This window comes from Oncorhynchus gorbuscha, linkage group LG03, assembly GCF_021184085.1.
Source record: "Oncorhynchus gorbuscha isolate QuinsamMale2020 ecotype Even-year linkage group LG03, OgorEven_v1.0, whole genome shotgun sequence".
Lineage (NCBI taxonomy): Eukaryota > Metazoa > Chordata > Actinopteri > Salmoniformes > Salmonidae > Oncorhynchus > Oncorhynchus gorbuscha.
In genome coordinates this window covers 80,974,182-81,001,849 of record NC_060175.1, presented here as the reverse complement: position 1 = coordinate 81,001,849, position 27,668 = coordinate 80,974,182, and the positions used below count along the sequence as shown (strand labels likewise).

Genomic DNA, 27,668 nt, shown 5'->3' with positions numbered 1-27,668 from the left:
AACTGAACAAGTTCCACAGACATGTGGCTAACATAAATGGAATAATGTGTCCCTGAACAAAGGGTTGGTCAGTAACAGTAACAGTCAATGCAGCTGGTGGCCACCCCAGATACTAAGTACTGCAGTGCATCGCCTCATGGACGTCACCAGATTTGCCTGTTCTTGCTGTGAGATGTTACCCCACTCTTCCACCAAGGCACCTGCAAGTTCCCGGACATTTCTGGGGGTAATGGCGCTAGCCCTCACCCTCCAATCCAACAGTTCCCAGACGTGCTCATTGGGATTGAATTCTGGGCTCTTTTCTGGCCATGGCAGAACACTGACATTCCTGTATTGCAGGAATTCACGCACAGAATGAGAAGTATGGCTGGTGGCATTGTCATGCTGGAGGGTCATGTCAGGATGAGCCTGCAAGAAGGGTACCACATGAGGGAGGAGGATGTTTTCCCTATAACGCACAGCGTTGAGATTGCCTGCAATGACAACAAGCTCAGTCCGATGATGCTGTGACACACCGCCCCAGACCGTGACGGAACCTCCACCTCCAAATCAATCCCGCTCCAGGGTACAGGCCTTGGTGTAGTGCTCATTTCTTCGACGATAAATGCGAATCCAACCATCGCCTCTGGTGAGAAAACCGCGACTCGTCCGTGAAGAGCACTTTTTGCCTGTCCTGTCTGGTCCAGTGACGGTGAGTTTGTGCCCATAGGCGATCTGTTGCAGGCGATGTCTGGTGAGTACCTGCCTTACAACAGGCCTACAAGCCCTCGGTCCAGCATCTCTCAGCCTATTGCCGACAGTCTGAGCACTGATGGAGGGATTGTGCGTTCCTGGTGTAACACGGGCAGTTGTTGTTACCATCCTGTACCTGTCCCGCAGGTGTGATGATCGGATGTACCGATCATGTGCAGGTGCTGTTACACGTGGTCTGCCACTGTGAGGACGATCAGCTGTCCGTCCTGTCTCCCGGTAACGCTTAGGCGTCTCACAGTACGGACATTGCAATTTATTGCCCTGGCCACATCTGCAGTCCTCATGCCTCCTTGCGGCATGCCTAAGGCACGTTCACGCAGATGAGCAGGGACCCTGGGCATCTTTCTTTTGGTGTTTTTCAGAGTCAGTAGAAAGGCCCCTCTAGTGTCCTAAGTTTTCATAACTGTGAGCTTAATTGCCTACCGTCTCTAATCTGTTAGTGTCTTAGCGACCGTTCCACAGGTGCATGTTCATTAATTTGTTTATGGTTCATTGAAAATGAAGATCTGTGAAGTTATTTGGATTTTTACGTATTTGAAAGACAAAGTCCTGAAAAGGGGGCGTTTCTTTTTTTGCTCAGTTTATTTAGAGGGACCATATGTGCTCTGTGGAAGCTATAATACAGACTAGATGGTAATTTTTCATGAAGGTTGATGGGACTTTAACTCTTTACAAGTATTTTTGTGGTAGTGGAATAAGTTTTAAATGTTTTACATAAGCCAATAAGTTAAATTTGGTCCAAGTTAAATGTAGTAAAACAATTGGTCTGATTATTTTCATAGAGGACACAATGATCCTTATTAGTTGGATCACATATTTCATCACAAGTAACTGCACTCAGACTAGCCTACTACACTTTGTTACACTCCTACATTAATACCACAGTATATGCTAACTGTAATAATAGAGTACAGAAGACAAGGAGGCGTTGATGAACTTTAAAACACGTTTAAAAACTTTATTTTATCCCAAGCATTTATCCCTTCTACCATACATTCATTTCTTAATCAAAGAAAAAAGCTGTTAAAAGAAAGTTATGACAGGATAGATAAATAAATGGACAGGTGAATAAAAAAAGGATACAGGGATGGAAGACCATATGTATGGAGGGATAAAACAAGGTTAAGTTGGACTGATTGGTATGATAAAGGAATGAATCTATGGTTGAAGGTGTAGATGGTGTGTGTGGCATGATTAATAGTTATTGCTGTTCTGATTTCAGATTTGAATATCGAAGAGGTAGACAAATGTGCCATACCTTTCGAAGTTTTTGTGTACACCGAATTGTTCAGAAAAGTTGTCAGGGTAGTTGATTAGTGTCAAAAGTCATAATGTTTACTCATCGTCTCATGCTAATCCCCCCAATTTTATAATTTGAAAGTTCCATGGCAGTAAATCCAACTGTGGGAAGTTGGCTAAATTAGTTGACATGGTTACTAAAACAGCTGTACCTCTTGATTGGTAGTAGATATTTCTGTTCTTTATTCCTGATTTGAATAGCAAAGAATTAGACAAATGTCATACCGTCTAACTTTTTGTCTAACCTGTTTCGAAAGTGGTCAATGTCAGTTTATAAAAAGTTACAGAAAATGTTGATAGTCACTTAAACAGCTGTAAGGTTACATCGGTACCAGATAATTAATTATGTTATTTCAGATTTGAATAGCAGCGAAGTAGAGGAAGATGTTTCACCCTCTAACTTTTTGTGTAAGGGTTTGGCAAAATGGTCAATGTAGCTGATTTTGTGTCAAGATTAATTGTTGCATTTACAGTGAATGGAAGTTGGAAGTGATGTCACAATGGGGAGCATTAGAATATTAGTCTATGAGGATGGACAAAAAGACACACAAATGAATTAATATCAAAAAGCAGACCAGTCTGCACAATTAAGTGAATGCCGTTTCTAGCTTAAACAGTAAGAAGAGTAGTGTGCAGAAGTATGACGAAGATTTAAAGTCTTGTTATGCAAGTACCACCTAATTGCAGAAGTGCTGCCATTTTGAGTGACCTCTGCCGTCCCTGGCCTTGACTATTTCCCTTTCCACTAGGTTCCTCACCTACTGCCCCAGCAAGAGGATCCTATCGGACGAGGCGCTGAAGCACGAGTATTTCCGGGAGACACCGCAGCCCATCGACCCCTCCATGTTCCCCACCTGGCCAGCCAAGAGCGAGCAACAGAGGGTGAAGAGGGGCACCAGCCCGCGCCCCCCCGAGGGAGGCCTGGGCTACAGTCAGCTGGTGAGGCTGGGTTTAACTCTACATCCCTCTGTCAACTAGGTTTTGACATCTGAGCTTGGTTTCTGTGTTTGATAGATTGTAGACCTACAGCACTTTACTGTGTGTTGTCAAGACACATCTTCCCACTGCTTAATACTTATTTTTCCAGATTTCATTAGTTCCCTGGCATAAAGGCAATGTGCTTCATCAGCTAATGTGTGTGGCTTGTCCTCTCTCCAGGGTGACGATGACCTGAAAGACTCAGGCTTCCATCTGACTACCAGCAACCAAGGGGCTTCTGCCGTGGGCCCAGGGTTCAGCCTCAAGTTCTGAGCTGTGCCTGGAAGGCAGGATGGGAAGAGACATACTGGCCTGTTCAGCTGACCGGACAAGAATCATGGGACATTGAATTTTTTATGTGGCTGGACTCATTGGGGGAATGGCTTCCGTTGTCAGGGTCAGCTTACTGCCCTCACCCTGTGAGGGTGGAGACTGGTTGTCACGTGATATGAACGATGGACAAACACACTGTCCCTTTTTCCCAACTATATGGCTGAATCCCAACCATTGAACTTTTAAAGTATTTTCTCGATTCTGACAAGGTTTAACTTTTATGGAAATGAGGCAACTGTGCGTCAAAACCTAACTACAATTTTGTCTGTACCTTAGCTAATGTTGGCTTTTTGTTTTCTGTCTTTTTTACACTGCTGAAGAGGACCAGAGTTGAAGTCGTTGGTATTTCTTGAGTACTGGAGATACTGTATAATAATGTAGCAGTGTTAGAGCCATGTCGATCCGTCATATTATAAGGACTTTACTGTATAACCGATGGCTTACATTGACCCGGGACATGTTTTTGCTAGAAATAAAATGTGAGTCTTTTATTTGTCCACCTTTTTGCTGGTATTTATAAATGCTGTCTAAGCTAAGCAAACAGCACCACACACTGCCTGCCAAAAGGGAAAAATAAAAAGGGAAGTCGAGTCCCCAAAAATTCCCAGCGTTGAAACCAGCTCAATAGCCGTCCCAAGAGTGATGTCATTCTTTGCACTGCACACTTTGTCTCAGGACTGTTCTTTCAGGGAAAAGAGCCCCAGATTTTTGTCTTTGTTGTTAAAGTGGCTGCGATTTCTAGGACTAAACCAATAAATTATTTGATTTCTAGCTGGAGGAAAATAAACAGTGCAGTCTCATTTCTGGGAGACTGCTGGCTGCTCAGACTGGAACAGTTGCAAAATGTTCCCTCGTCTGGAGACTCTTTAGAACCAACACAAATGGAAATGTACATAAATCAGTTTTATCTGAGAGTCCCCTCCTAAGCCCTTCTGTGGATTATTACACCTGATGTGTCAAATGAGCATGTAAATGGAGCTGTTAGTGGAACTGCACCTTCTGGAGGGAAAGTATTGGCTCCACCTAAAGGATAGCTGAGCAAGCGAGATATCGGAGGTGTTCCATATGTGAATAAAGGTCTAAATATTTCCAGTGACTGTAAACAATGTTTGTTTTTGGTTTACCCAACTTCAATTCAGACAGTAAATTATTTATATGACCTGCATTAAGAAGCAGTAGCTTTAGAATGCATTACCCATGGCTTAATATAGCCAGGTTAGGCAAAATTATAAAACATTTCAGGACAATATTTCAAGTCTGAGGTTACTAGCTAGCCTGTAAGTGTTTGTGACCTCTAACTTCAAAGAACATTCTGTTGTTCACATAATATAAAAATCTAATTTGTACTCGATTGTCACAAAATGTCATTTTTACATCAATATTCAATTTACTAATGATCACAGAAGTGTTTATTGTGCACATATGAAAATACATGACTTTTTTTTTTTTTTACATAACATGATTGTTTAGAAATGGAACGTACATACATTAAAATATGTGCCCAAGTGAGTGCAGTCCCCGTTTGACCAAGCAATGTTTGTGTGAGCGAACGTGTGCATGGAAATATAATTCCTAGAACGGACATCCACATTCAAGTCAATGGGTGGATTGGTGGCCATTTTGAGTGTACCCAAGAGGGTGCAGTGAAATTGCAGTGGTCTGAGGGACTTCCTTTCTAGGAATTATCTTCTGCGGTCGTGTGTGTGTGGTCGGTCTCTGTGCTAATACCCAGTGCTTCTGTGTGCAGAGAGTGGCAATGCCCTCAGAAGCGCACACGTACCCTCCAGGAGTAGTTGGTGAGGACCTTGTTCTTTTTCCTCACGATGCAGGTGTATGTGCCCTCGTTGATCGCATTGGCCACAATACTGATGTGGTCGTCCTTTAGGGAGAGGTAGCCAGGGTGGGAGTACTCCAGAAGCTCTCCGTCCTTGTACCAGCTACAAAAACACAAGTAAGTACACCTAGCTTGGAAAAAACTTTCAGAGAGCGCATAATATCAGGATTGGGGTCAAATTCATTCCAATTTAATCTATTGTTGGTGGGATATCATGATTTGTTCGAAGTGATGTCGGGACTAAATAAGCCATACTCACTATACTTTGCCTTTCTTAGCTGCAATTTTCTTCCCACATCGGAAGGTGAGCTTCTTCCCCTCAGCCACCAGCTTATGTTTGGTCCGTTGGGGTGTGGGGGTGGGGGCCACAGTGGGGAATGGGAACTCTGAGGAGAGTTAGGAAACACAAGGCTAAAGGCTGAGATATCCACTTCTGTATAAAGTCTTAACCAGACATGACTCGGTTTAGTTATGGCTTTCATTTCGCAATGTTTACTCCAAAAAGTCAACTAAGAAGATTCCAGAAAATGCTGTCTTACTAATTGTATACCCTGATCTGAGTGGGTATTTTGGATCCTTAAACTTCAAATTATCCCCCAAGACATAGGCACTCAAATTAAGCGTAATATCTACCTCCATGTTGTGCATCAAAAAAGTCACTGGAACCGGACAAAAGCCTTTTGTAGACGATGGACATTGTCTTTATAGTTAATTTAGGCCAGTGTGAACACGTGCCTCATGACCAGCTGGAAGTCTTTTTAAAAGACAGCCAGTAGTTTGGGCTGCAAAAATCCCAAATTGACCTTCCGTGTATCTAACCCTCAAGCCACAGTCTGAAATTCCAGTGGTTTGGAGTCACTCTGGAATTTTCCACAGCCGTACAACGTTTTCCAATCAACAATGAGGAACAGATTCGGAGCCAGGAATGGTATCCTCACTCCTCCACGTTCTCCCTTGTTACACACAAAAATTGTGAAAACCCACAACAATGCCGGGGTGGAGTCATAAGCTGTGGAGGTTATGGGAATTCAAGCTGTCGAGGTGCCTCACTGACTTCTTTGCTCGCTTACTGTAAGGCAGACTGGGTCTCATCAGGAGGTAATTCTTTGTGAATGACTACTCCAGTGGCAAGTATCTAATCTGCTTTTAAATCAGGAGGGCTGCAAACCTTCATCATGGTTCTGCATGGCTGAACTTTTGGCTGCGTTTCGCTGCTTTGGCAAACGGTACTGAGCAATTCCTTGCACCAGTAGATTGAGAGTAATCTTTTTTTCCTCTGCAATGCTGCACTTACCGTAACAGAAATCACAGCTGGAGGGGCAGTGCTTCTGCATGAGTTTGCGCTTACTGTCGCAATAGCCTTTCCGCGCCCAGGCTGGACAGATAAATAATCTATCCAAACATCCTACAGGAGAGGAGGAGAAGGAGTGGGGAGGGACAAGGGAGCAACTTTAGCAGCAGCAAAGACATTTGGGAAGACGATCTGGCTGCACATTTACAATAACTCACTGTATTATAAGAGGTTTGAAAATACTCATTAATGCCACATTTACTTGTAGCAGGCAATGGTATTGCGTCTAAATGATTTGTGAAGCAGCTATGTAGTGCTCTTGTAGACTTAATGAATGATCTATAAAGCCAATATAAATTGGTTCTTTAAAGTTTAAAATGTGCTAAGTACCGATGGTTGGTTTGTGCTACAAATCAATGTTACACCATTGTTTCTCTCAGTCTGTAATACAGGGCTATTTGCTTGTGGGTGCGTGGCATACCGTAGAGTCGGTGCAGGCCCCACACCTCGTCCTGTGTGATGAGCTTGCGCCCCGTCAGAGTTGCATTCAGGTGCATGATGGCCTTAGGGTTCAGGGAGTGCATGAGGCCCAGGATGTGGCCGATCTCATGAGCCGCTACGTGGACCAAGTCTGTCAGCCACACCCCTGCACAAACAACACAACACTGTTAATTCTGTCTCAGCAATTTTTATTTAACCTTTAACTAGGCAAGTCAGTTAAGAACAAATTCTTATTTACAATGATGGCCTACCCCGGCCAAACCCAGACGACGCTGGGCCAATTGTGTGCCGCTCTATGGGACTCCCAATCACGGCCGGATGTGATGCAGCCTGGGGAGCATCCTGATAGTCTAAAGAGGCTAAAGTCCTTTCCCTCTTCTTTTCCTCATCCACAGAAACACACTATATATACAAAAGTATGTGGACACCCCTTCAAATGAGTGGATTTCAGCCACACCCGTTGCTGACAGGTGTATAAAATCGAGCACACTGCCATGCAATCTCCATAGACAAACATTGTCAGTAAAATGGCCCATTGTGAAGAGCTCAGTGACTTTCAATGTGGTACCGTCATAGGATAACACCTTTCCAACAAGTCAGTATTTCTGCCCTGCTAGACCTGCCCGGTCAACTGTAAGTGCTGTTATTGTGAAGTGGAAAAGTCTAGGAGCAAAAACGGCTCAGCCGCGAAGTGGTAGGCCTAACTAGCTCACGGAACAGGAACGGCGAGTGCTGAAGTGCGTAGCTCGTAAAAATGGTCTGTCCTTGATTGCAACACTCACTACCGAGTTCCAAACTGCCTTTTCATGGTTCGGGCTAGGCCCCTTAGTTCCAGTGAAGGGAAATCTAAACACTACAGCATACAATGACATAGTAGATGATTCTGTGCTTCCAACTTTGTGGCAAAAGTTTGGGAAGGCCCTTTCCTGTTTCAGCATGACAATGCCCCCATGCACAAAGTGAGGTCCATAAAGAAATGGTTTGTCAAGATCGGTGTGGAAGAACTTGACTGGCCTGCACAGAGTCCTGACTTCAACACCTTTGGGATGAATTGGAACACCAAGTGCGAGTCGGGCCTCATCGCCCAACATCAGTGCCCGACCTCATTAATGCTCTTGTGGCTGAATGGAAGCAAGTCCCCGCAGCAATGTTCCAACATTTAGTGGAAAACATTCCAAGAAGAGTGGAGGCTGTTATAGTAGCAAAGGGGGGACCAACTTCATATTAATGTCCATAATATTGGAATTACATGTTCGACAATCAGGTGTCCACATACTTTTGGTCATGTAGTGTATCTAAAGGAACTATACATATGGAAGCTAGTCCTGAGTTGGTCAACAACATATGGCTTTCACCTATACCTGTCTTTTCAGATCAGTGTCGATGAAGAAGATGATACTGAGATACAGTTGATTTAACAACAACTGCACAAGCTGCAAAGCTCTAAGCCAGGGATGGCAACTTTGATGGGGCTGGGGGCCACAAAAAGTCTACTCATTATAAAGGGCAATGGTTGGAAAGTAGAATAAGCTCATCACCGTGCACTTTCACCACCCTGTAGGCTAAACTGTGCCTGATGTTACATGTTGCAGTGGGAGGACCACACAACATACCATTGAGTGACTGCAAATTTACCTCGACGACATTGCGTCAACATATAATTTCCACCATGACGAACAAACAAATTGTCGACATTTAGAACATTTTAATGACACTTCCTGCTTCCATCACACTTGTGATTTTTTTCTTTTTTAAATAGCATTACTTTACTTTTATAAAAACTGTGGATTGAAACGTGGTTAGTGACAGTGGGGCAAAAAACATGAATTTGAAATATTCTGATGGTTTTCTTGTGGTTTTATGTTTTGTTCAAACTGCCACACTCTCAGGGGTCAAATTCTCATGGAAGTGTACAGTTTGAGAGGCCACTGATCAACAAACTTTTGGATTACTTAATATGTTTGAACACAAGTGATGATTATAAATGTTGATATTTCTTCGTTCAGTAGTATACATTTGCTAATACAAGCCACACTAACCAAACCGGCTCCACGTGGGCATCCGCGTGCTCATGTTGATTTTTATCCCCACCAGACACGTTCATGTTTTTAATTTACCAGGATCCCCATTAGCCAACACCAATGGCGACAGCTGGTCTTACTGTGGTCCGAAACATAACGAAAAAGACATTACAGACAAAATACTTTACAATTTACATACAGTGCATGCGGAAAGTATTCAGACCTCTTGACTTTTTCCACATTTTGTTGCGTTACAGCCTTCTAAAATGTAGACGCCTCAAGCACTGAGATGCAGTGCCTTATACCGCTGCGCCACTCGGGAGTGTGTACATATTCATTCGTTCCATGATCTCGCCATCACGGTTGACAACTCCATTGTGTCCTCCTCCCAGAGCGCTAAGAACCTTTGCGTGATCCTGGACAACACCTTGTCGTTCTCAACTAACATCAAGGCGGTGGCCCGTTCCTGTAGGTTCATGCTCTACAACATCCGCAGAGTACGACCCTGCCTCACACAGGAAGCGGCGCAGGTCCTAATCCAGGCACTTGTCATCTCCCGTCTGGATTACTGCAACTCGCTGTTGGCTGGGCTCCCTGCCTGTGCCATTAAACCCCTACAACTCATCCAGAACGCCGCAGCCCGTCTAGTGTTCAACCTTCCCAAGTTCTCTCACGTCACCCCGCTCCTCCGCTCTCTCCACTGGCTTCCAGTTGAAGCTCGCATCCGCTACAAGACCATGGTGCTTGCCTACGGAGCTGTGAGGGGAACGGCACCTCAGTACCTCCAGGCTCTGATCAGGCCCTACACCCAAATAAGGGCACTGCGTTCATCCACCTCTGGCCTGCTCGCCTCCCTACCACTGAGGAAGTACAGTTCCCGCTCAGCCCAGTCAAAACTGTTCGCTGCTCTGGCTCCCCAATGGTGGAACAAACTCCCTCACGACGCCAGGACAGCGGAGTCAATCACCACCTTCCGGAGACACCTGAAACCCCACCTCTTTAAGGAATACCTAGGATAGGATAAAGTAATCCTTCTCACCCCCTTCCCCCCCTTAAAAGATTTAGATGCACTATTGTAAAGTGGCTGTTCCACTGGATGTCATAAGGTGAATGCACCAATTTGTAAGTCGCTCTGGATAAGAGCGTCTGCTAAATGACTTAAATGTAATGTAAATGTAAATATTCATGTATGGGTTATATGCCAGTTGTTGCAGTGTCATACAATGAATATTACATATTAACCAATGGAAGATTGATATTTAATATGGAATATTACAATATTGATGTGTTTTTAAAACTGCTATTGCTGCTGAGAATAGCCTTGTGAATATGTCATTAACCAATTGGAGATAAAAATACAAATAAAATAAGAAGTTACTTCTGCTTTTGAGTCCATATTCAGTGCATTCGGGAAATGATTCAGTCCCCTTGACTTTACTGGGACTGTGAAAAGGTTAAAATACCAAAACCAACTGTGAACCAACTATATTAATTTGGTGACAAGTCAAAACACACATGAAACACTCATGGACATTTAGCCAGCTTTCTGTTAATTCTTCCGGTGAGATAAATATTGGGTTGTTGTTTTACCTAACATGCATATGGTCATACAAAATTGTTTATTCTCTACTCCGACAATTAATTCACAGATGAAAAGGGGAAACCGAGTTAGTTTTTAGTTTTTTAATAATCTCTCCTCGTCCATCCTTCATCTGTGGATTTTATATTGCGGTTGGCAACCAACTTTAAGGAGCATTACCACCCCCAACTGGACCTTGTGCATCTTTCAGTCACCCACGTGGATATCTGCTTGTTAAAACCAATGAGTAGACAAGTGTCAACCAAGTTCTATTTCAGAGCCTGGCTATGCAGTAGCCCGCTGACGTACGCAAGCAGTTTGGATGAATAGATTGAGTAACCAAAGGGCCCCTGGCTCTAATTCGACCTCGATTACTACATGTTTAGATAGCTGGCCGCTAGACTAATTCGCCAATCTAAAATGTTTAGCTAACATGGGCTAATTGAGTGACCGACATAACAAAAGAAAAACAACCAAATTGATCTGAGGGCCTTCAAAAAGGGCCAGTTGCCCATCCCTGCTCTAAACTCACAGTAACCAACAATCACACATTTAGGAACAGTATTACACTGTCTACTTTTCCAGCTTCAAGACATAATTACCAACTACAGTGTCTACTGCAATTTATACTATTCAACCCAGTGCATCTGACAATAATTGAGCTGGACATCCTGCAAGTAGCTTTGGTGCTGAGTCCACAACAGCAGTTTACAAAAACTCAGGAAAAAGGTACATGCCTTTTTTCCAGCTGAAGCGCATGTTTCCCAGAATCCAATACTCATGGTCGTCAAAGTGGATCTCTCCCGTCGGGGGGAAGAACGCGTGGGCCAGTTCGCCAGTAATGCCGTCAAAACAGTGGTGCAAGTAGGACTGCAGACAGTCTGTGTGGTTGATGGGGTAGAAGCCTGCCAAAAAGAGAGAGCTGTGCCTTAGTCAGAGCAGCCAAGAGGCCTCTAGCCTTTTCAGCCTCTTTCTCATTCTACATACAGTCTAGGAGATGATGGATTTCAAAGGACAAACTTTTCAATCCCCCTGTGGATGACAAACATTTCTCACATTTGCACCAATACATTATTTATGGAACAAGAGTCCCAGACCGTGGTGCTCCCACTGAGACAGCTTCTGCATGATTTAGGGCACTTGAAAATTATTACACAATGCTTGAAGGTGCTCAAGACTCTTTCTCAGGCATAATTCATACTGGACATTATATAAATATACAGTAGAGGCAGATTTGTTCAATTCAAATGCTGATGGCATTTCAGACCTATTTCACTGTGTAGGCCTTCTACTAGAATAGGACTATATGCCAGTCATAATGCCTGATATGCTTTAGGTACAGTATGTTTGTTGTGCACCCACCTATCTTGATGTCTGCCTCCTGGTCAGCGGGAACCTCTCTAAAGCTGAAGGGTGAGACGTCACTCCACATAGTGAAGGCTTTGGCGATACCCCGTCGAGTGTCACTGGCATTCATCAGGTTCCTTGGGAAAGAGAGCAGCCTGCACAGACACAATGTGATTATCTGGGGAAACAACTTGGCATATTATAACAGTTACAGTGGAAAGAAAACGTTTGTGAATTACCTGGATTTCTGCATAAATTGGTCATAAAATGTTACCTGATCTTCATCTAAGTCACAACAACAGACAAACAGTCTGCTTAAACTAATAACACAAACAATTATAATTTTTTGTGTCTTTATTGAACACCATGTAAACATTCACAGTGCAGGTTGGAAAAAGTATGTGAACCCTTGGATTTAATAACAGGTTAACCCTCCTTTGGCAGCAATAACCTCAACCAAATGTTTTCTGTAGATGCGGATCAGACCTGCACAATGGTCAGGAGGAATTTTGGACCATTCCTCTTAACAAAATTGTTTCAGTTCCACAATACTCTTGGGATGTCTGGTGCTCTCTTGAGGTCATGCCACAGCATCTCAATCGGGTTGAGGTCAGGACTGACTTGGCCTCTTCAGAAGGCTTATTTTCCTCTGTTCAAGCCATTCTGTTGTTGATTTACTTCTGTCTTTTGGTTGTTGCATCACCTAACTTCTGTTGAGCTTCAATTGGCGGACAGATAGCCTCACAGCCTCACATTCTTTAATAAACTTGGGAATTAATTTTTCCATCGATGATAGCAAACGGTCCAAGCCCTGAGGCAGCAAAGCAGCCCCAAACCATGACGATCCCTCCACCATAGTCTACAGTTCAGATTAGGTTTTGATGTTGGTGTGCTGTGGCTATTTTTATCCACACATAGTGTTGTGTGTTCCTTCCAAACAACACAACGTTAGTTTCATCTGTCCACAGAATATTTTGCCAGTAGCGCTGTGGAACATCCAGGTGATCTTTTGCGAACTTCAGACGTGCAGCAATGTTTTTTTGGACAGCAGTGACTTCTTCCATGGTGTCCTCCCATGAACGGCATCCTTGTTTAGTGTTTTACGTACGTATTGTAGACTTGTCAACAGAGATGTTAGCATGTTCCAGAGATTTCAGTAAGTCTTTAGCTGATACTCTAAGATTCTTCTTAACCTCATTGAGCATTCTGTGCTGTGCTCTTGCAGTCATCTTTGCAGGATGGCCACTCCTAGGGAGACGAGTGCTGAAATTTCTCCATTTACAGACAATTTGTCTTCCGTGGAATGACATTTAGAGATACTTTCGTAACTCTTTCCAGCTTCATGCAAGGCAGCAATTCTTAATCTTAGGTCTTCTGAGATCTTTTTTTTTGTTCGAGGCATGGTTCACATCAGGCAAGGCTTTTTGTGAATAGCAAACTCAAAACATTTTATGGGGCAGCTCTACCCAAAATCTCCAATCTCGTCTCATTGATTCGACTCCAGGTTAGTTGACTCCTGACTCCAATTAGCTTTTGGAGAAGTCATTAGACTAGAGGTTCACATACTTTTTCCAACCTACACTGTGAATGTTTAAATTATGTATTCAATATAGACAAGAAAAATACAATAATTTGTGTTATTAGTTTAAGCACACTGTGTTTGTCTATTGTTGGGACTTAGATGAAGATCAGATCAAAATTTATGTCAAATTTATGCAGAAATCCAGGTAATTTTAAAGGGTTCACATATTTTTTCTTGCCACTGTAAATCAATGGGCACTATAAAAACACCTGAAATTCACCAGTTCTGATGAAAGCTCTAAGATAACTGTCCCTCGTAAATACAGTTGAAGTCGGAAGTTTACATACACATAGGTTGGAGTCATTAAAACTAGTTTTTCAACTCCACAAATGTCTTGTTAACAAACTATAGTTTTGGCAAGTCGGTTAGGACATCTACTTTGTGCATGACAAGTCATTTTTCCAACAATTGTTTACAGACAGATTATTTAACTTATAACTCACTGTATCACAAGGAAAGAGACGTGTTCTGTCCCCTAGAGATGAATGTACTTTGGTGCGAAAAGTGCAAATCAATCCCAGAACAACAGCAAAGGACCCTGTGAAGATGCTGGAGGAAACAGGTACAAACGTATCTATATCCACAGTAAAAAGAGTCCTATATAGACATAACCTGAAAGGCAGCTCAGCAAGGAAGAAGCCACTGCTCCAAAACCACCATAAAAAAGCCAGACTATGGTTTGAAACTGCACATGGGGACAAAATTGTACTTTTTGGAGAAATGTCCTCTGGTCTAATGAAACAAAAATAGAACTGTTTGGCCATAATAACCATCGTTGTGTTTGGAGGAAAAAGGGGGATGCTTGCAAGCTGAAGAACACCATCCAACCGGGAAGCACGGGGGTGGCAGCATCATGTTGTGGGGGTCCTTTGCTGCAGGACGGACTGGTGCACTTCACAAAATAGATGGCATCATGAGGGAGGAAAATGATGTGGATATATTGAAGCAACATCTCAAGACGTCAGTCAGGAAGTTAAAGCTTAGTCACAAATGGGTCTTCCAAATGGACAATAACCCCAAGCGTACTTCCAAAGTTGTGGCAAAATGGCTTAAGGACAACAAAGTCACGTTATTGGAGTGGCCATCACAAAGCCCTGACCTCACTCCTATAGAAAATTTGTGGGCAGAACTGAAAAAGCGTGTGCGAGCAAGAGGCTGACAAATCTGACTCAGTTACACCAGCTCTGTCAGGAGGAATGGGCCAAAATTCACCCAACTTATTGTGGGAAGTTTGTGGAAGGTTACCCGAAACGTTTGACCCAAGTTAAACAATCTAAAGGCAATACTACCAAATACTAATTGAGTGTATGTAAACTTCTGACCCACTGGTAATGTGATGAAAGAAATAAAATCTGAAATAAATCATTCCCTCTACTATTATTCTGACATTTCACATTCTTAAAATAAAGTGGTGATCCTAACTGACCTAAGACAGGGAATTTGTACTACGATTAAATGTCAGGAATTGTGAAAAACTTAGTTTAAATGTATTTGGCTAAGGTGTAAATAAACTTCCGACTTCAACTGTATGTCTGAAGTCAAATAAAACAGCATTTCCTTTTGTTTTTTAGGCAGTAATCCTTTGGTTAGAAAGGATGGAGTGAAAAAAAGCAATCTCCATACTTGTATGTGAGCTTGAACTTGTCCCATTTTAGTTTCTCAGGGGTGAAGGTGTAGCGCTTGTTCCTGGAGAGGTGGAGAACCTGCGAGTGAGCATCTTTACGAATCCCAATCATCAACACACCGGAGGTGTGAGCTTCTTCCTTGGACAAAAAAATTGTAGATTAGCCACCTGAGATTTGGGTCAACCAGTTAGGAGCGAGGGAAGGATTTACAACCTACTGGACACAGATGTCACATCAGGGCCATGCACAGACTTTTTGGGGGGTGGTGCTCAAGCAACAAAAAAGCCCCCTAAAAATATTTGCAACTGTGGTCACAGAATCGTTGACCTATTACGACTTATTTAGTTAAATAAAAGCAATAGATGGCCACATCTTAATGGCTAATTAAATTCAACATAATTTACTTGAATTTAATGATGACTTATGGGCACTGGGTTCAGAACAACAATTAAAAAACAGTTTACAAAGAAAATATATCAAGTATTAGATCATGGAAGGTTAATGCCCAGGTCTAGCCTCTGCACAAGTCGAGCATTATCTGTGCACGTGCTTGTGTTACTTCACCATCCAGATTTCATTTATATTTATGATCATGATCTGGATTCCCAGCTAACTAATTTGGGTTTCCAGAACTTTGTGGGGAAGTCATTTGTCAAATAATCAAAGGAGAATCTTTAAGGAAAGTGATGGATATGTTCTGTGTTAGCTGTTTTTAAAAATAATAAAATTATAACGTAGAGTGTTGTGTTTATAATAATCATTTCATTTTCATTTTACAGAATAATCTCAAAGTGCATAAAATACAAATATTTTACCAAATAGAAGAACAAATATTGACACAACTAGACGGGGCAACTGACACAAAGATCACAGCTGAAACTACAAGGAACAAGGACAACAAGGAGCACAGCTATCAATAGAAAGCCTTCCTAAAGAGAAACGTTTTTAGGCCGGGAGGGCATTCCAGAGGCTGAAAGCCTGATCCCCCAAGGAACACATTTTTTACCAAACATGGGGTCATGGAGGAGCAGGCTATCATTTGACCTGAGGGTGCGGGTGGGGTTTTGGAGGGAGCTCAGTTCTTTGAGATAAGGAAGGGCATTGTCATGAATACACCGGAAAGTCAGCAGGAGGGGTTTGAATCCAATCCGGAATGAGAAGAGGAGCCAGTGCAGCGATATCAGGATGGGAAATGATAGTTATGAACTATCCATAGCTAGTACTTAGTGTTCTGTCACTGTTAGTGCTCTTATCTCCTGTTGATGGCTGCATTTACACAGGCAGCCCAATTGTGTTCTTTTTTTCACTAATCAGTCTTTCAACCAATCAAATCAGCTCTGCAAAATGTATTATGTCATTATTATGATGTGATTGACTTGACTTAGGAATGTCTGAACCTGACCAAATAACTAAGGAGAATATCAGTAACAACATGAGCTGGTAGATCAGAAGTATTCATGGAGGGAACTCGAGAAACTGGAAATAAAAACATGCAGTGCGGTGGAGATAGCCTAAGTAAAATTAAGTGATAACACATGCATAACACCTTTATGAAACCAGTTACGTAACAACTTTATACCTTTATATAACAGTGTTGCAGTATCATTAATAACAAACCTCATAACACATTTATTCAACATCATTTGTGAGAAGTTTTCAAAATAAAAGTCCCTTGAAATATATCTTTATGTATCTATTGTACAGTGGAAATGTATACTCTTATAGCCACAGTACCCAACCCTGTGACACACTTCATGTCACCGTCACTAACCGCTGGGAGCAGCACAGGGTAAGCGGTTAGTGACGTTTTGCATTGAGTATTTTGTATGTAAAATGTAAATGTATCCTCTCTTGTGATTTTTCAATGCTGCAGGACAGCCCTTAAGATTAATATTCTGTTATCGAATTAAGAACTTTTCTGTGACCGTATCCGGGAGAAAGCTAATCTGGAGTAAACCGAGTACCTGGCCTAAAGCAAGTTCTGGCAAGGAGCACCAATAATAAATGTAACGTTAGGCCTTCAGCGTGTTCTCTGCTACAGTAATGTAATGTTAGGCCTTCAGCGTGTTCTCTGCTACAGTAATGTAATGTTAGGCCTACAGCGTGTTCTCTGCTACAGTAATGTAAAGTTAGGCCTACAGCGTGTTCTCTGCTACAGTAATGTAATGTTAGGCCTTCAGCGTGTTCTCTGCTACAGTAATGTAATGTTAGGCCTACAGCGTATTCTCTGCTACAGTAATGTAACGTTAGGCCTACAGCGTGTTCTCTGCTACAGTAATGTAATGTTAGGCCTACAGCATGTTCTCTGCTACAGTAATGTAATGTTAGGCCTACAGCATGTCCTCTGCTACTGTAATGTTAGGCCTACAGCATGTCCTCTGCTACAGTAATGTAATGTTAGGCCTACAGCGTGTTCTCTGCTACAGTAATGTAATGTTAGGCCTACAGCGTATTCTCTGCTACAGTAATGTAATGTCAATAATGTAATGTTAGGCCTACAGCGTGTTCTCTGGTACTACAGCGTGTTCTCTGCTACAGTAATGTAATGTTAGGCCTACAGCGTGTTTTCTGGTACAATAATGTAATGTCAGGCCTTCAGCGTGTTCTCTGCTACAGTAATGTAATGTTAGGCCTACAGCGTGTTCTCTGCTACAGTAATGTAATGTTAGGCCTACAGCGTGTTTTCTGGTACAATAATGTAATGTCAGGCCTTCAGCGTGTTCTCTGCTACAGTAATGTAATGTTAGGCCTACAGCGTGTTTTCTGGTACAATAATGTAATGTCGGGCCTTCAGCGTGTTCTCTGCTACAGTAATGTAATGTTAGACCTACAGCGTGTTTTCTGGTACAATAATGTAATGTTAGGCCTACAGTTTTCTGCTAACATAATGTAATGTTCATCCTACAGCGTGTTTTCTGGTACAATAATGTAATGTTAGACCTACAGCGTGTTTTCTGGTACAATAATGTAATGTTAGGTCTACAGCGTTTTTTCTGGTACAATAATGTAATGTTAGGCCTACAGTATGTTCTATGGCTAAAATAAGCCAAAAATATGTGTTCTGATCCATTGTACAAATTTCATTGTACAAACTTCTGTTGTACAATGGATAAATAAAGATCTATTTTAGTGTTACTTCGAGACTTTTAGTATCGTAATGAAAATGAACTTTTATTTTGAAAACTCTTTTGAGTGTCTTATTTATACCCCTTCAAGTAAAGTGTTACCAGGTCAAGTCTGAACCTGTGTGTCCGTAACTTCGTACTGTAATCTACTAAGACTGTTAGTTGAACTGACCGTTGTGATTTATGGTATTCATTTATACAGTATTGATAGGTATCAATCTCATGTTCAAAACAAGAAACAGTCCCAAGCTGCAAGAGTTCTTGCTTGACTTGACCAGCTGAGGATATTAATCTCTATTGTAATTCTGCAGTTACTACAGCACATAACTTCAGGTTATTACTCCAATGCCTTGCATGTGAATGTTAGGCATTACTTTTTCATGCGAGGGCATTCCATCTTGTGGAAAAAGAAAGTGGTCAGCAGTAAAACTGCTTTCCAAACTTTAAGTATGATACATTTTGCAGATACAGTATGTCTGATGTCCTTTTGGAGAAGGACAAATAAGACTCTCCCAATAATAACACCTGGATTCTACTCTTGTTTTACAGTCTTGAAAGAGGCCAGCTTGGTGTTTTCTATTTCAAAGCCATTAGAAATATTTTGTGACTATGTTGTTATTACATAATAGTAATAGAACGTAAAATATACAGTTAAAGTATACACTGTATGACTGATTATCCAAATCACTTTAGGTGACTTTGTGACAGGTGACGTTTATGACAAGTGAATAAGCTCATTTAGCCTATCGACAGCTCTACTCAACAAACACCTTACCATCAACGATAAGGTATTGGACCAACACGACCTGACCTCGTTGCATTGTTTATATACAATATTTTCAAACTTACATACAAATACAGTCGAAATAGAACCTAAAGAATTGGCTATTTGATAAATCAGAATCTATACTGGTAAAATATCTGTATGAAAAGGAAACATTTCTTCAGAGAGAAATTATGTAAACACTAAGCATTCCTTCAAGATTTCCAATGTTCCTTAATCCTCTGCAAAACAAGAGCTTTGCCAAGAGCTGTGGACTATACTCCCAGACTAACAGCAGAGGAGCCCTGCAGAAGACTGAAGACTTCCTGACACACTGATAACGGAGTCAAGGAAACATACACTACAAAAGAAGAGGACATAGGCTACAAGCTGGAGCAGGCATTGCACTTAAGTTGGAGTAACTTGAGATATGTCCATGTAGCCTGGCCCTAAATCATGATTACTTGAAGCTACAGTACATGTTGTTCTAAGGCAAGCTGTACCCTTGTCAAACTGCTACGCCATTTATTCCTGGGGAAAACAACTAAAAATGGACAAAGAATTTATGAATAATATAGTAGACACTTTTAGAATAGCTAACTTGGTATAAGAGATGGTAAAGACTTCAGCCAGATCAAACAATGTTTATTATAGCTACAATACAATAAGAATTGTTGTTGCTCATACAAGCAAGTCAGGCTCTTTGTCACGATCGTCGTCAGGGTGGAAATGACCTTACCAAGGTGCAGCATGGTGACCGTACATTTATGTTATTTATGAATGTCGCCAACAAAAACAAGAAACAACAAAACGAACGTGAAGCTTACGAGGGCTATACAGGTCACTAACAAAGTCAACTACCCACAACTAAGGTGGCAAAACAGGCTGCCTAAGTATGATTCCCAATCAGAGACAACGACAGACAGCTGTCCCTGATTGAAAACCATACCCAGCCAAAACATAGAAACAGAAAACATAGAATGCCCACCCCACATCATACCCCAACCTAACCAAATAGAGAAATAAAACAGCTCTCTAAGGTCAGGGTGTGACACTCTTGTGATTGTCACACCCTGATCTGTTTCACCTGTCTTTGTGATTGTCTGCACTCCCATTCAGGTGTCGCCCATCTTCCCCATTATCCCCTGTGTATTTATACCGGTGTTCTCTGTTTGTCTGTTGCCAGTTCGTCTTGTTTGTCAAGTCAACCAGCATTTTTTGAATCCGTGCCTGCTTTCCCCCCATCTCTCTTTTCTCATCCTCCTGGTTGTGACACTTGCCTGTCCTGACCCTGAGCCCGCCCGCCTGACCACTGTTGGGGAATAATCAGAATTAGTTGGTAACATAGGTAAGATGTTTTATATTCATCATATGTTTGTAAGTTACTTCTCATCAGAATGTTTATTTTTGTATAATACTGTGGCCGGGTTTGCAGTCATCTGTTCTCTGTCAAGACTAAGTTACTTGGGCCGCAGAGAGGGGAGAGGTCAAGCATGTATCTCTTGGCTCCACAATGTCTGTGTGCTAGTCACTGTGTCTCTGTGATCTTGTCAAGGAGGGGTGGATTTGATATATGCCTGTTGATATGAGGATTTGGTTTATGGTTCTGAGAGCGAGAAAAGTACATAGTTTAGGAGACTGAACGATAAATTATGGCCAATGCTGTCTGGCTATGTGTGTCTTTGCTATAAAGGATCTCAGTTGCAATGTGTAAGGGACTCTCAGAGAATTCATTGATAGACACTGAATTGATCTGAGAGTAACAGGGTTGTGATGGAGCTCATATCATTAAAGATGGACTTTATGATAACTCTGATTTGTGTGTGGTTTGCTCTCATGATTTGGTAAATACAGGAAATTTCCACGACACCACTCTGCCTGCCCCTGACCCTGGGCCTGCCTGCCGTCCTGTACCTTTGCCCATGTTGCTGTAATGAACATTGTTACTTCGACGTGGTCTGCATCTGGCTATGACCTTATCCTGATAGTGATGATATGTATATTTTAAAGGAAATTACATCCCACTGGGCACAGACATCAATTCAACGTCTATTCCATGTTGGCTCATTGTAATATCCTATGTATCTTGGAAACTTGGAAACTGAAAAAGGACTGATAATATTCTACTTTTTCTATGCATTGGCAGGACAGAACAGCAATCTCAAATTTTAAGGGAGTCTCGAGGTTCTGCTTGCTTGAGTTAGAATACCTCATAATAAGCTGTAGATCATACTATTTACCAAGATAATGATCATATATATTTTCCATAGCTGTTTATTTACCACCACAAACCAAAGCTGTCACTAAGACCGCACTCAACGAGCTGTTTGGGCCATAAGCAAACAAGAAAATGCTCATCTAGAGACGGCACTCTTAGTGGCAAGGGATTTTAATGCAGGAAAACTGAAATCCGTCTTAACTAATTTCCACCAGCATGTCATGTGTGCAACTAGAGGCGAACAAACTCTAGATCATCTTTACTCCTCACATAGAGAAGCATTCAAAGCTCTCCCTTGCCCTCCATTTGTAACGATGTGCACTGAGAGTCGGGAAGCAAGTTCAGGGAGTGAGTGTTTTAATAAAATAAATGGAACATAATACAAAACAACAATGGCGCCTGGGGAAGGAACCAAAGGGAGTGACATATATAGTGACATTTTCAACCTCTCACTGATTAAGTCTGAAATACCTACATGTTTCAAGTAGACCACCATAGTCCCTGTGTACAAGAACGCCAAGGTAATGTGTATAAATTACTATTGCCCCATAGCACTCACATCTGTAGCCATGAAATGCTTTGAAAGGCTGGGCTCACATCAACACCATCATCCCAGACACCCTGGACCTACTCCAATTTGCATACCACCCCAACAGATCCACAGATAACACCATTTATATTACACTCCACACTGCCCTCCCACTTGAACAAAAGGAACACCGACATGAGAATGCTGTTCATTGACTACAGCTCAGCGTTCAACACCATAGTGCCCTCCAATCTTATCACTAAGCTAAGGACCCTGGGACTTCCTGAAGGGATGCCCCCAGGTGGTGAGGGTAGGCAATAACACATCCACCACGCTTACCCTCAACACAAGGGCCCCTCAAGGGTGCATGCTTAGTCCCCTCCTGCACTCCCTGTTCACCCACGACTGCGTGGCAGCGCACGACTCCAACACCATCATTAAGTTTGCAGACAACATGATGGTGGTAGGCCTGATCACTGACGACGATGAGACGAACATCAGGGAGGAGGTAAGAGACCTGGCCGTGTGGTGCCAGGACAACAAACTCTCCCTCAAAGTGATCAAGTCAAAATAGATGATTGTAGATTACAGGAAAAGAAGGACCGAGCACGCCCCCATTCTCATCGACGGGGCTGCAGTGGAGCAGGTTGAGAGCTTCAAGTTCCTTGGTGTCCACATCACCAACAAACATGACAAAGGCTATTCCCCCCCAGGAGAAGGAAGGATTTGGCAATGGTCCTCAGATCCTCAAAAGGTTCTCCAGCTGCACCATTGAGAGCATCCTGACTGGCTGCATCACTGCCTAGTATGGCAACTGCTCGGCCTCTGACCGCAAGGCACTACAGAGGGTAGTGCGTACGGCACAGTACATAACTGGGGCCAAGCCTCCCACCATCCAGGACCTCTATACCAGACGGTGTCAGAGGAAGGCCCTAAAAATTGTCAAGGACTCCAGCAACCCTAGTCATAGACTGTTCTCTATGCTACTGCACGGCAAGCGGTACTACCGTGCAGGTCCAAAAGGCTTCTTAAAAGCTTCTACCTTCTGAACAGCTAATCAAAGGGCTACCCAGACCACTCTTTTGTGCTCTCTGTTTATTATTTATGCATGGCCACTTTAACTCTATCTACATGTACATATTACCTCAATTACCTCAACTAACCGGTGCCCCCGCACATTGACTCTGTACTGGTGCCCCCTGTATATATAGCCTTGCTATTGCTATTATTGTTTGACTGCTGCTGTTGAATTATTTGCTACTTTTGAGTCATTTTTTAAAACTTATCTATTTTTTACTTAACATGTTTTTCTTAAATTCTTAAAGCATTGTTGTTTAAGGGCTAAGAGATTGTAAGTAAGCATTTCAATGTAAGGTCTACAGACCGGTTGTATTCAAATAAAAATGTGATTTGATTTAGGTCTCTCCTTATGTAGTTTGTGGTGTCTCTCTTGTCGTGATGTGTGTTTTGTCCTACATTTAAATGTTTTATCCCAGCCCCCGTCCCCGCAGAAAGCCTTTTGCCTCTTGGAAGGCCGTCATTGTAAATAAGAATTTGTTCTTAACCGACTTGTCTAGTTAAATAAAGGTTAAATCAAATTTAAAAAATACAAAAGTGCCATCCAGGACCTCTATACCCAGGCGATGTCAGAGGAAGGCCCTAAACATTTTAGAAGACTCCAGCCACCCAAGTCAGACTGTTCCCTCTGATATCGCACGGCAAGCCCTATCAATTCACCAAGTCTCGAACCAACAGGACCCTGAACAGTTTCTACCCCTAATCCATAAGACTGCTAAATAGTTTGTTAAATAGTTAAGCAAATAGCTACCCGGACTATCTGCTTTGCCCATTTTTGCACTAACTTTGACTCATCACATAAGCTGCGGTTTACCATCTGTCACTTTATTTCTAGTTATATGTACATATCTACCTCAATTACCTCGTACCCGGACACATTGACTCGGTACTGGTACCCTTTGTATTAGAGGTCGAACGATTATGATTTTTCAATGCCGATACCAAACAACAACAAAAAAGCCGATACTGATTAATCGGCCAATATTTTTTTAAATTTAGTTTTATTTATAATAATGACAATTACAACAATACTGAATGAACACTTATTTTAACTTAATATAATACATCAATAAATCAATTTAGCCTCAAATAAATAAACATGTTCAATTTGGTTTAAATAATGCAAAAACAAAGTGTTTGAGAAGAAAGTAAAAGTGCAATATGTGCCATGTAAGAAAGCTTAAGTTTAAGTTCCTTGCTCAGAACATATGAAAGCTGGTGGTTCTTTTTAACATGAGTCTTCAATATTCCCAGGTAAGAAGTTTTAGGTTGTAGCTATTATAGGAATTATAGGACTATTCTCTCTATACGATTTGTTTCATATACCTTTGACTACTGGATGTTCTTATAGGCACTTTAGTATTGCCAGTGTAACAGTATAGCTTCCGTCCCTCTCCTCGCTCCAGGAACACATCGACAACAGCCACCCTCGAAGCAGTGTTACCCATCGCTCCGCGGCCATTGCAGAGCAAGGGGGAACAACTACTCCAAGTCTCAGAGCGAGTGACTTTTGAAATGCTATTAGCACGCACCCCGCTAACTAGCTAGCCATTTCACATCGGTTACACCAGCCTAATCTCGGGAGTTGATAGGCTTGAAGTCATAAACAGCGCAATACTTTAAGCATTGCGAAGAGTTGCTGGCAAAACGCACGAAAGTGCTGTTTGAATGAATGCTTACGAGCCTGCTGATACCTACCATCACGCAGTCGGACTGCTCTATCAAATCATAAACTTAATTATAACATAATAACACAGAAATACGAGCCTTAGGTCATTAATATGGTCAAATCCGGAAACTATCGTCTCGAAAACAAAATGTTTATTCTTTCAGTGAAATACGGAACCGTTCCGTATTTTATCTAACGGGTGGCATCCATAAATCTAAATATTCCTGTTACATTGCACAACCTTCAATGTTACGTCATAATTACGTGAAAATAAAAGAGAGCCGCACACTCTAGGAGTTCAGATACAAAATGTAATTACCAACGTTTCTGTCTTCATCAGGGTATAATCCCAAACATGACTCGTTTATGTAGTGTCAAAAGACACAGGTGTCTGTAATCATGGCCAAGAGTGGCCTAATATCATTGGTTAATTATCAAATATTAAAATGTCATACAAAGAACAGCATACAAACAACAAATTGATTGCATACGATCCTAGATTAATTTGACTACACATGCTTACAAACAATTACAATGGCAAAGTCACAATAATCACAAGAATGGCTTCAGATCAAAGTCTACATTGAGACCGAAGGGCGCAAGGGTCTTTAAGTTAAAGAGAAGTGACACATTTTCCCTAGTTAAAAGAAATTCATGTTAGCAGGCAATATTAACAAAATATGCAGGTTTAAAAAGATATACATCTGTATTGATTTTAAGAAAGGCATTGATGTTTATGGTTAGGTACACGTTGGAGCAACAACAGTCCTTTTTCGCGAATGCGCACCTCATCGGTTATATGCAACGCAGGACACGCTAGATAAACTAGTAATATCATCAACCATGTGTAGTTAACGAGTGACCATGATTGATTGATTGAATGTTTTTTATAAGATAAGTTTAATGCTAGCTAGCAACTTACCTTGGCTTCTTACTGCATTCGCATAACAGGCAGGCTCCTTGTGGAGTGCAATGTAAAGCAGGTAGGTGGTTAGAGCATTGGACAAGTTAACCGTAAGGTTGCAAGATTGAATCCCCGAGCTGACAAGGTAAAAATCTGTCGTTCTGCCCCTGAACAAGGCAGTTAACCCGCCGTTCTTAGGCCATCATTGAAAATAAGAATGTGTTCTTAATGGGCTTGCCTAGTTAAATAAAGGTGTGTAAAAAAATAATAATAATACAAATCGGCTAAATCGGTGTCCAAAAACACTGATTTCTGATTGTTATGTAAACTTGAAATCGGCCCTCATTAATCGGTCATTCCGATTAATCGGTCGACCTCTACTTTGTATATATCCAAGTTATCTTTACTCATTGTGTAGCTATTATTACTTTTATTATTATGTGTTTCACTTTTCTATTATTTCTCTATTTTCTTTCTCTCTGCATTGTTGTTGGACCAGAAGTAAGCATTTTACGGTTAGTCTACACCTGTTGTTTACCAAGCATGTGAAGAATAACATTTTATTTGATTTGAAATGACGTGGAAACAATAAGTTTTTTCCTTAATATGAATATTTTCCACTAACTGTAGTGGATAGGTAGCCTATTTTGAAGGCCTACAATTTTATTGCACCATCAAAATTGGAATTCCTCCAATTATTGAATTGGAAAAGGCTACATTATCTCGTGCATAATTAATGATTATGAAAAGGCATTTAGATTGATATCTAATGAAGTCATAGTGGGCTACAGTTCTTTACCGTCTAACGAAAAATGTGCTTAACATTACAATGACATTATTTCATTTAAAAGTTACCGTTGTCCAACAGCTGTCACAAAGCATATATCTTGGTAGACACAGATGTTTTTTTCAAATGAAAGGATTGTTTTGGTCCTAAATGGCTTTCAACATCCAACGTCTTGATCATAACTTATTCCAGCAATGTGGTTCTCTTAACCTGTCCAGTATACAAACTGAATGAACCGGTGCGATAGGAGGTATGCCATTAGAAAGTGGAATTGTCACACCATACCTCTATTCTCCAGGTGGGAAATGCTGTGGTTTCTTGCATCCCTGCGAACAGAACCCCAAGCACCGTCACAGCAAGCAAAGGAGCACTGACATCGCCTCTTTGTAAACTTCTGAACGTCTGACACACCATCGTTGCGATATCACCTTCCAGAAAAATTCCCTCAACAAAGACAGACCAGTCAATTTCACCACCATCTATCCCCATGGATATCAACGGCCATCCATTGCATCCTTTTATTTGAACACAATATTTTCAATTGAGGATAACCGTGGCAAGCACAGTCCAGTGGAATGGGTTGTGGAATCCTTTGTCACCCACCGCCAGCTCAAAGCTACATCAAAAAGTCTGCAGCTATACAACCCTCCGGCGCAGCGCTATTCCGCACTGTCTGCCAATGGTTTCACATTACTTTAAATGAAAGTCAGAGCTTGACAAGTTTAAATGGAAAGGAAACCAGCTGCATGTATTCGACAATCTCAAAACTATTTTGAGGAATCAATTATTTTTGACTGCTTATTAATACAGTTCATAAAAGATTAGTGGGGGAAGGGGGGGAATCTCAGTCTGTGCAGGTCTCTCATTTTAGCTGAGGTATGCGCATATTTGTTTTATTTATTTAACTAGACAAGTCAGTTAAGAACACATTCTTATTTACAATGACGGTCTACCGGGGAACAGTGTGTTAGAGTGTTGGCCCAGTAAAGTTACTGGATTGAATCCCCGAGCTGACAAAGTACAAATCTGTCGTTCTGCCATTGAACAAGGCAGTTAACCACTAGGCTACCTTCCACCCCATATAACAATATTAGGTTGACTTCGATTTATATAATACCTATTAATTCAAATTTAATTGGCCCATCTATTTTATAATTATATAGGAAAACAGGCTGTTGCCTAATGTAAGTAAAACATATTTTTCAAATGTTATTTTCATTGTAGTAGGCTAGTTGTAGTTACCTGCATCAAATAGATGGTGAGCTATGATGATAGGCATACATTCTGCAGAAATGTTTAACCCGCAAAGGATGTAGCCTAGTTTACATCAAATAAGTGCGTGTGTGAAGGGCCAAAACACGCAATTTGAGTCTGGTGTGCATTCGTAGTCGGCAACGTTCGAAAACTATTGAAACAAACATGTACATACAAATGTTTTTGGAGACGTGTAGTT

The 27,668-nt window shown here is 41.6% G+C and overlaps 2 protein-coding genes across 10 annotated transcripts in view; one reads left to right on the top strand and one right to left on the bottom strand.

Moving 5' to 3' along the window:
* The window catches only part of LOC124032020 (cyclin-dependent kinase 11B-like), a 28,923-nt gene extending 25,063 nt beyond the window's left edge, over window positions 1-3,860 (top strand). For all 8 annotated transcript variants that reach the window (XM_046343972.1, XM_046343965.1, XM_046343971.1 and 5 more), the window contains 2 exons: window positions 2,802-2,991; window positions 3,211-3,860. In XM_046343972.1, the coding sequence (XP_046199928.1) occupies window positions 2,802-2,991; window positions 3,211-3,303 (283 nt within the window). In that variant the 3' untranslated portion in view covers window positions 3,304-3,860. The remainder of the gene's footprint in view (window positions 1-2,801; window positions 2,992-3,210) is intronic.
* On the bottom strand, window positions 1,686-26,897 carry LOC124032021 (matrix metalloproteinase-23-like). Of its 2 annotated transcripts, none has more exons than XM_046343973.1 (8): window positions 26,501-26,897; window positions 15,142-15,281; window positions 11,952-12,091; window positions 11,327-11,494; window positions 6,970-7,134; window positions 6,492-6,602; window positions 5,457-5,583; window positions 1,686-5,300 (listed from the first exon to the last, which is right to left on the bottom strand). In XM_046343973.1, exons 1-8 carry the CDS (start codon window positions 26,702-26,704, stop codon window positions 5,126-5,128), a joined length of 1,230 nt encoding a protein of 409 aa, XP_046199929.1. In that variant the 5' UTR covers window positions 26,705-26,897; the 3' UTR covers window positions 1,686-5,125. The 2 variants fall into 2 exon arrangements, with proteins under 2 accessions (XP_046199929.1, XP_046199930.1); XM_046343974.1 differs by having other exon boundaries at window positions 15,142-15,277.
* Window positions 26,898-27,668: the final 771 nt, after the last annotated feature.

What these genes read in the sequence shown, in the direction of transcription:
- LOC124032021 (XM_046343973.1), bottom strand. Translation starts at nt 26,704, where the DNA reads ATGGGGATAGATGGTGGTGAAATTGACTGGTCTGTCTTTGTTGAGGGA. An exon ending in GGAGGCAGACATCAAGATAG is followed by an intron (nt 11,495 to 11,951) that starts GTGGGTGCACAA and finishes TCTTTTTGGCAG; the next exon opens with GCTTCTACCCCATCAACCAC. An exon ending in GGGCCTGCACCGACTCTACG is followed by an intron (nt 6,603 to 6,969) that starts GTATGCCACGCA and finishes CCTCTCCTGTAG; the next exon opens with GATGTTTGGATAGATTATTT.